The 9,798-nt window shown below is 34.6% G+C and overlaps 1 protein-coding gene across 1 annotated transcript; it reads left to right on the forward strand.

Moving 5' to 3' along the window:
- Positions 1-3,107: 3,107 nt before the first annotated feature.
- Smp_159820 (hypothetical protein) lies at positions 3,108-7,237 on the forward strand (the record flags this gene model as incomplete). Its single annotated transcript, XM_018789675.1, is given in 3 exon segments — positions 3,108-3,116; positions 3,120-3,283; positions 7,177-7,237. Coding segments are annotated over 3 exon segments (234 nt in total), but the record flags the coding sequence as incomplete, so codon positions are not given.
- Between the last annotated feature and the right edge of the window lie 2,561 nt (positions 7,238-9,798).

Genomic DNA, 9,798 nt, shown 5'->3' on the forward strand with positions numbered 1-9,798 from the left:
AGAAGTGCTTGATATGGAATTTTAGTAAGTTATTGCTTAATCGAAAAATTGCGTGAATTAAGAGTTTTTATGTCAGCATACAACTTACATACATTGGATTGTGTCCATGAAAAATTGATGTCAGTATTACACACAGCTACTGGCTTACCATGGCTTGTGAATTAAGGCTATATCGAGGCAATACGTACGATAATAGTGAAGATGACAAGATTAGAGACTGACCAGTTGCAGTCCTAACACATCGATGGGAAGATTCAAACAAACAATACTAAGTTGAATTTAAAAATTGGATTGTTTATTTATACGTACAATAAACAAATTAGTAACATGAGTTCACTAGTTTATTATTGTGTTAATTTGTTTGTTTAAAACAATGTGACAAAACGAGTAATTGTAGGGAAATGTAATTAATTATATACACGTTGTGTGGTAAATAACAGTTTTTATTACAGAATTGAGTGAATTTAGTAATCTAATATATATCAATGATTGTTTGCTTTGATTTATTACCCGGCAAAATAAACGTAACGCTTAAACTTTTTTAATTTCTGCCTGAACGTGTTAAACATTTAGACTTACTAGTAGGTTTTTCGTCCTCTCTGATCCCATAGCGAATTATCATAGGGGTTGTTTGTTTGTGGTATTATTTTCTTTGTCTTGGTGATCCTTGCAAAAAGCAGGTTTAATTCTATCTATAGAGATGGTTTCCTCTCATTTCTGTTGATAATAGGGTGTTTGATTGGGTGTTTAATTACTTTATAAGGCCCTTCGTATGGTTGTTTCAGCGGCTTTTTAACAGCATTGACTCGAACAAAAACAAATTTGCTTGTTTGTAGACGTTTTTGAGCTGTACACAGCTGTCATGCTCATTTGTGGGCAATTCTATCAGCTGTCACATTGTTTGCAATAAGCGACTGGCGAAATGACTTTGATCAGTTAGCACTGTTGTTTGTTAGTCGACTAGTTGTCCTGGTAATGTTAAAGTTTTATCATGAACTAGCTCGGTAGATTTGCATCCTATATCTTCCTTGATGGTTGAACGACGTCCAAGGAGCACATGTTGTAAGGCGTCGCTCAACTTTGATGTGTCAGCTTGTGCCATCAGTGAGCTTTTCAATTGGTGGTGGAACCTCTCGACAAGACCATTCGCTACTGGGTGATAGACTGTTGTTTTGATGTAGTTCACGCCCAGAAGTCTAGTAAACTCCCGAAAAAGGATGGATTGAAATTGAGGACCACGGTCTGTAGTAATGACTGAAAGTACTCCCTAGTTTGATATCCAACGGTCAAAGAAAACGGATACGACTGTTTCTGCGGATGTATCCTTGAAAATGCATGCAAACGCTCATTTTGTGAACCTGTCAACCACTGCAAGAATATGTATGAAGGAGTTGGATGGTATCAGGGGACTAAGTATGTTTAAATGGATATGCTGAAAGCGTTTGTCGGGTAGTAAGATTTTCTCAATCGGGCTGATCGTGGATCTTTAGACTTTGCTGCGTTGACACTGCATGCAGCTTCGTGTCCATCACTTTATATCTGAGTTAATTTTGGGCCAGACGAAACGTTCAGTGATGATTTTTGTGGTGTTGGAAACGTTTGTCGGGAAAAGGGAATTCGCCGATTGGGCTAATGGTGCATTTTTTGATCTTCCTGCGTAAGCGCTGTAGACAGCCACATGTCCAACGTTTAATATCCGAATTGATTTCAGGCCAAACGAAACGTTCACTGATGAGTTTTGTGGTGGCTCGGATTCCCAGATGTGAAAGTTCGTGTAACTGTTGAAATATCTGTCGCCGACAAGCTTTTGGTACAAGGGGGCGGTTATTGTTAGTTGAAACGTTACAAATGATAGATAAGTCAGAGAAAGGAATAGTTACAGGTTTGAGACTTCAGTTAGACTTTTCTTTGCAGGTTTCCAGGTCTACATCGTCTACTTGTAGTTTCGCCATAATTTCAACACAAATTTTCTATTTGTGTACCAGCATGCTGATGACGTTTCTGAATAAGTCGTCCGCAAAAATTTTGGAGTGTCCTTTGATGGACTGGATATCTGTAGTGAATTGCGAAGTGTAGCCCAGTTGTATTGCTTCGCGTGATGAGCGTCTGTCGTACGACGCGTTGAGAGAGTGGCGTAAAGGTTTATGATCAGTGATTATAGTGAAATCGCGTCTTTATAATAGGAAGTGGAACTGCTTTACTGCCAAATACATAGCTAGTAGCTCGCGTCCGAATGTGCTATAACATCCTTGTGTTGTCGATAGTCGTCTAGAGAAAAACGCTATAGGTGTAATCGTGTCGTTTACGTGCTGTTGCAATACTGCCCCTACAGCCTTTTGAGAGGCATCAATGCAGAGGATTAGGTGGGTCTAAGGATCAGCGTTTAGGTGTTAAAACATGATAGCGATGGATATCATGGATTTCGCTCTATCGAAGACCGTTTTGGCGTCAAGAGGTAACATGAAGGCGTCGTCTTTCTTGGGCTTCGCTAATGTTTTATTCCCTGAGAGTCAATATGATATCCCAGAAACTCTAGAGCTGGGACGCTGAATATGCACTTTGAAAGGTTAATCACAACGCCATCACTTTTGAAACGATCGAAGAGGATGTGTAAATGTTGTACATGTTCTTCCGTGGATGAACTAGCAATCAAAACATCGTCGACATAAACAAATACAAAGCCTTAACTTTTTGCAACCTTGTCCATGAATCTCTGGAATGTTTGAGTAGCATTTTTAGTCCGAATGGTATTCTAAAGAATTCAAACAAATCAAAAGATGTGATCATGGCTTTTTTTCAATATCTTCAGGTGCCATCGGAATTCGGTGATATGCTCATACAATGCCTTGCTTCGAAAAGATCTGCTTTCTGTGTAGGTTTATAGGAAAGTCATGTAGATGAGGAATAGGGTACATTTCTGCAGTGGTCTGATTATTTACATGACGGTAATCCCCACATGGGCGCCTGTCTTGATTGTCTGCCGTTCTAAAATGGTGTATGGCTGTGACGTTGGAGTCAAAATTAATTCGCTGACTCCTTTGGCAACTGAAGGAGGGAGGACAGAGCATGAATCTCGGTAGCTAATTCCCTCAAATATAATAACACACCTCAATAAATAAAGCTCTAGTTTAGAAAACCACAACTCGGGGACACTACTATCAAGTTCTGGGAGTCGGACTTTCGTATTCATAACACTATCTATTTTTAATGGTGACAAATTACATTTATCATCTACGCTTTTGGCTTGGATTGAGTCTGTTGTGTATGACCAATATATTGACATGACTTTTAGGGGGTAAAATAATGACTAAAAAGCAATGTACATAAGCACATACATGAAAGTTATGTCCAAGATAATCAGAAGGTTTACTTTTACAAGCAAACAAAAGCATGAGCGAAACAGAAGTCAATTTTTGTAAACGAAATAGGGCTTACCAATTTTGTGTTGGTAATTACTCTACATTTTATCAATCGAAGAAAGCAGACTAGTGGTGAATAGATGTTTTTATTTACTGTGGAGAAAAACAATTAGAGCTCAATGTTAACTTTTTATAAACAAAACATTCTTGAGCATTAAGTATAAAATGAAATACAAACAAATGTCTACACAAAATAAGGAAGTGAATGAATATTTTAGCCTATATATTTTGACCTTCTTAGGAACTTTGCGACCAACTATCAACTCATCAACCTAGGCAGATCAAAATCCAATGACAAACAGTCAGTATGCTGCACAAACTTTCAACACCAGATAAATATTTCCACCACGTGAACTTCCACATCTTTGACGATTAGATCTCTGTTAGTCGTTTTGTGAAACCTTTTATGAAATTTCTTTAGAAAACGAATTTTTCTAGTTTAACTTGTTTTGCCCATAGGCATGTAGATATGCTTCGTGGTCTATTGATCTGTGCATTCTGTTGATATTAGGACTCACATGATATGGTTACTAGTTATTTTATTTACCTTTCTGCCTAAAGCTTATGATTCTAACAAACCAGATCAACGTTTTTTTGATAGTTTAGTTATAAAGGCTGCCATATTGATTCGTTGCATTTTTGATTTTACATTTTAAACCGTTTGAAATCGTATGTTTTGATATCAAATTAAAGCGCACTTTCAGATCTGGTAAAATGAATTGTTGTGACAAAGATTAATATTACAGTTTGAACAAAGTGTACGTATATAATCCAGAAAGGACAAACTAATATTCCTGATTTGATAAGTGTTTATTTTAAGGAATTGATTTAATCTTTCGAGTTTGTTGAACAATTATTTGTTAAATCAGTCAATGATTACATTTGTTTTGAACAATTCATGATTCAACCCCTTTGTTTTACATTCTGACTGATCATGAGTATGTGACTTTACTAACCTCGACGGTTACTCAACTTTTAAACGCCATTATTTGGAATGTAAGACAGACTTACTTAAGCACCAAAATCACTGAAAAATGTACTCAAGTAAGTCGGTGTATTTATTAAATGAGCTATATTATGGTTTAGATAATTGTCCCAAGAGTCTTTTTATCGTTGAACATAAACTACCGTGTCCAATTACGGTCACTTAAAAAAGTGCTCTACGATTCCTATCAGTCATCCTCCACAAGTCAAATAGAGTCTTTAGAGCTCATGACATAAAAGGCAGCCAGTCACTTGAAAGCTAATTTCTTGATCGAACAGTCCTCCCGTCAATTGAAAATCCAGGTGAGTTCTCAGATTGATACACCTAAATCTGGTGAAGTCAAATCACTCGTCCTCATCGGAACCTGTTCGAGGATCAAAGAGAATATATGCAGTATACCAATATCTGTTGTTTGTTATTTACCCACCTTAAATAATGTTCAATAAGAAAACTGAAGTTGATGGACTTAGAATGTACACATGACACTGATATTTTTTTATTTTATCATAATACCATAAAAAACAAATACTTTGCAATCATTTTCCTCTAACATTATATGGTTTAAGTGAGATTTTCAGATCAATTAGCTACTGAAATGATTCCATTATTTAGCTTATTAAATTTTCCTTACAGTATATTGAAAACTGCAAATCAACAAGTAAGACAAAATCATCAAATTTAAAGACATAGTAAACCAACTAGAATGTTGGAAATCGAAATAAGCAGCCATTTCTTATCTTTTACATTTTATTCTACTTTCTATTTCTATTCTATTCATTCAATGATATTTCTTGGTATAAAGCAATGGATCATGATCTAGTTATAATATATTATATTCTGAAAATAATATTTACAGAATTCACACCAGTTTACAGGCATGATCAGATTGTTATAAAAATCATGATCAGATTGTTATAAAAATCAACATTTAATGTAGAGAACAAACATGAAATATAAGAAAGTTTTATGTTTGCTGGTTTAGTAATTGATAAACAGTTTAAATATGGCATATATCACGGCAAGCCAATGCAACACCAGGGAACTTGTCATTTTTTTTAAGTGGATAGCCTGATGATTAATCAACATTGTTCTGTAAGGTTATTACCAGTGCCAGAGCGAGTTATTATTAATTATCTACAACTAGAGAAAGTAAGATTAAAGCAAAGAGCACGGAACAACAAAACAGTGATAGCAAGTAAGAGGTTAAACACTTAAAGTTCCGATAATCTCACTTGTGGAGTAAGATACACTTACAGGCGCTAGAGCATTTAATGCATTTTCAGAGGAGCAAAAAGCATTAATTGAGCGAACAAACAATGGGAGAGAGTTTAACATACGGATAGTTTGAGGTAGATTATTCCAGAGTCTAGAAAACTTACAGGTAAAGTAATTCATATAGAGAGAAGATCTAGAATATGTTTGTTTCGCTAAAGACAAGGAGTTACGAATGTCGTAATGTGAGGCCTTAGCATATTGAATCGCCTGACTGGATGTGAAGGAGAGTTTGTTAAGTATTTTGAAAAAGAAGATAAGGTTAAGTTTGAGTCTCCTCATCCATAAAGGGTCAAGCCCTAGTATACTACACCTCGAATTATATGTTAAGACACTATCAGGTCCAAGAGTACGAAATGTAAATCGTCTCTGTACTGATTCCAGTCTCAATTTATCCTTTATGCGCGTGCTACTAAGGAGAAACGCGCAGTATTCGAGGAGTGGTCGAACACAGACTTTGTACATTAGAATACGAGATTCGCTGTTATGAAGGTTTTGAGTTATGAAACCTATAAGGCGATGAGACTTGGACGTTTGTTTCATTATCTGTTCAGTAAACGACAAGTCGTCGGAGTACCTAAGTCCTAGGTCTACTACTGTGTGTAACCTAGATAACATTTCACCATTTATGGTAAGATTAAGGTTGAGTGATGCATCACCGAAGCATAGCCAACCACATTTAGCTGTATTGAGCTCCAGTTGCCATTTCGAGCACCACTGTGCTACCTTGTTAAGCTCCGTGCTGATACAATTTTGAATATTGCTCAGCTCATGTGGAGAAAATGAGTACACCACCTTAAGATCGTCTGCATACAAAAGGGACTTACCCACACTAAAACACTCACAAATATCGTTAATGAAAACTAAAAAGAGCAAAGGACCTAAGACACCACCCTGAATTACCCCACTTCTAACAGGGACTGCGTTCGACAATGAAGTGTTGATTTTAACTATTTGATGTCGATTGCTGAGGAAGGAATCAAACCAGGCTAGTAACGGGTTTTGGACCCCATAAGATGCGAGTTTACCTTTGAGAAGTTGGTGGTTGACCATGTCGATGACATGCAATCATTCAAAATTGCAAAACAACGACTACATGAGAATTTTAAGTTAGTAGCCTATTGCCTTAATTTACAAGCATTATAAGCAAAGATGGATAGTGGCTAGCAGTGGGATCCAGGACGCGTGTTTCGTTTCGAGGCAATACGCACAGTATGCACATATGCCGATAAGAGACTGGCCAGTTGCAGACCTAAAAATGAATGGGAAAATTCAAACAAACAATACTAAGTGAATTTAATTTACTTAACGGAACTTCAATATCGTTCCTATATCTCAATGCTTTGATATTATAAATTATCCAAACTGTTATTTAAATCACAATCCAAATTTCAAATAATCATCTCACGAATTAACATTGTTTCGAACCTTTTTTTAGCTCACTGTACCACATGTTGCTATACACGAACATTTATATATTTCATTCTAAAAATATGCCAGAACATATTTATCAGAAGAAAATAATTTGAAATACCATTTACGTAAACACAGTGTTAAATAAATTAGTCATCATCAAAATGTATCTTTCGTGTAATGACTGATAGAATGAACGTAAAACATGATCAGTTTTCCATGATGAGGGATTCAAATAATATCGAAATCGAAAAATTAACTGAACTAATAATTTTCGTTCACTTCACAGAGTGAACGTGGATCATACTTGTGAAACGTCGAATAGATGTAATTATTATGGATAGATGGAATTGACAGTAGAGTAGATAAGCATTAACATAAATGTGAATTTGATAAAAGCCATAATAAGCCGAAATCACTTATGATTAATGAAACTACACATTTAACTGTCACATGAATGTCATGTTCTCTGTCATATAATAAGTATAAATATATGAAAGAACTATCTGCTTACTAAATCGCGAAAAAAAAACGATATGAAATTATCTACTTCAGGTTGTTTAGCTATTATCTGTGTGATTCAACTATTTGTTGCCGGTCCTATTTGTAAGCTAAGCAAATGTTATAAATATATGTGTACTGTATCTATTAAATACTAAACTATATACTCATTTTCAATACAAACATTTGAAATCGTTGAAAACTTATTCCATCAAAATTATAAATAATCACAATCCAGAAGAATCGGATCCTCATATTCCCGACAGTACATTTGTGTATATTGTTATAGTTTGATAGAAGTTAGATTAGTTTTTCTAGCTTAGTGGTGTTCAAATCATAGTCAGATATACTTTCTTTACTTGAAGGTAATGAACTGTAAAAGGTTTTGAAATGTTTCATGCAGCCAATAATTTTGAGCTCATAATATTACAAATCCATTACTCATGTTAAAAACCAAGGCTTAGTTTTGGTTTAAAAATGACTCCATTCTAAACAATCGTATATGATTTACAATTCCACTGATTCAACAAAGTACCTAGAAACAGTGAATTGATACTATCATGTTTCCTTAATACAAGTTACATTCGAAAACTCGTAACTAATCAATAAAAACCAACATTTTGTTTTTATTAGATGCCGGTTCCTGTAAGTCAATAATACCTGACTCATTTGTAGAAATGCAATGATACATAATATTTAACTTGATTTTACATATTAATATAAAACCTGTTTGAAAAAGCTCAATCAACTCTTCACTAAATAATAAAGGAATTCAGGTGAATCAAAAATATCGATATCCTTGTGGTATTATCGTACTCTTGGACTGTGAATTCTTTTATTCTTTCCATAATGTTGCACTTCAAAAAATGTTCTTATTTTACCATGCTAGACTGTGGGAACTGAAACAGTGACAAATTAGTGGCACTGGCTTTGATGTGTCAAATGAGTCAGATACGAATTTAGAATTCATTAATGTTCCGTATGCTACTATGGGGTTTTTCAGTGTTGATCGGGTTATTTCACTGTTTATTGTGATACTTCTTTCTAGTTTTCCTTGTTTAAAGTCAAAATTTACGAAACTAAATAATTATGTACCAAATGATTATTTCAAAAAATGACAGACAATGGGGGAAGTAAGTCATATCCCGTGCATTTTTTTCTAAATATATTTCGCTTGGATGTCGTCATCCTTATCTGTTTTATTGACATTCCGGCCTTTTAATTATAGTCGGTGAATTAAAATTAAGACAAGTACTTGTTTTTAACATAAAACAGGTTGAGAAATTAGTTAATTGCTTTAAGTATGACTGTTAAGCTTGGCTTCTGTGAAAATCAAATTGTTTGTTGATTATGAAATAAATTTTCCTAAATACGTTCACAATTTCTTGTTTGAGTCCAGTTAAAAATTACATCACGCGGATTACATTTCCATTATGGTGTACATAATTTGCACCAAGTTCAACTCCCTGATATAATTTATTGAAAAATGTACAGCAATAGCTTAATCGGAATGACTAAAGCCCAACAGAATCATTGTAGTCTATTAAGGCTTATTTATTCTTAAATGTTGTAAAAAAGCTTATTTCATCATTTCTAATTTAAGGAACTGGGACAGTGACTAGCTCGATTCAAAAGCAAGCAATTCGATTTCTTTAGGATGAATTAAAAATAACTAATAAACATTTTCAGTTTATGGTAAATAATTTTGAGGTGTTGAATACTGAACCAAATGTTAAAGTGTTATCTATACATTGCTGTTCATCCACGCGAAATGTGGGAATGAACACAACTTTTTTATCAACGAACGTACCAAACAATTTATATGTTAACAGGGCATAAACCTCGTAAGTTATTTATTGTGTTTTAATTTAGAACATTTATCACTACAATAAATTGTGATTGTTCAGTTGTTTTAGTTCCAAGACTGTTTAATGATAGCGAACAGATGTGTCATATTGCTTGCACAATATTTAATAAACTAACAGTTATTTACAGACGTCAGTCAGTCAGTAAGTCACAACGTAAAACTTTGTACGTACGTACATCAGTTCGAGTTGCCATACCACATTACAACAGAAATGCAGTTGTCGATTCAAATCCCATAGTGGTAGAAGTAGTAAGAGTATAAACATTATGTGAAAGATTAAGGTTTGAAGATGTTATTCAAGGAGTATAATACAGTGAAATAAATTTGGAAAGAGAAAAAAG

Source organism: Schistosoma mansoni (assembly GCF_000237925.1).
Source record: "Schistosoma mansoni, WGS project CABG00000000 data, supercontig 0319, strain Puerto Rico, whole genome shotgun sequence".
In the NCBI taxonomy this organism is placed as follows: Eukaryota; Metazoa; Platyhelminthes; class Trematoda; order Strigeidida; family Schistosomatidae; genus Schistosoma; species Schistosoma mansoni.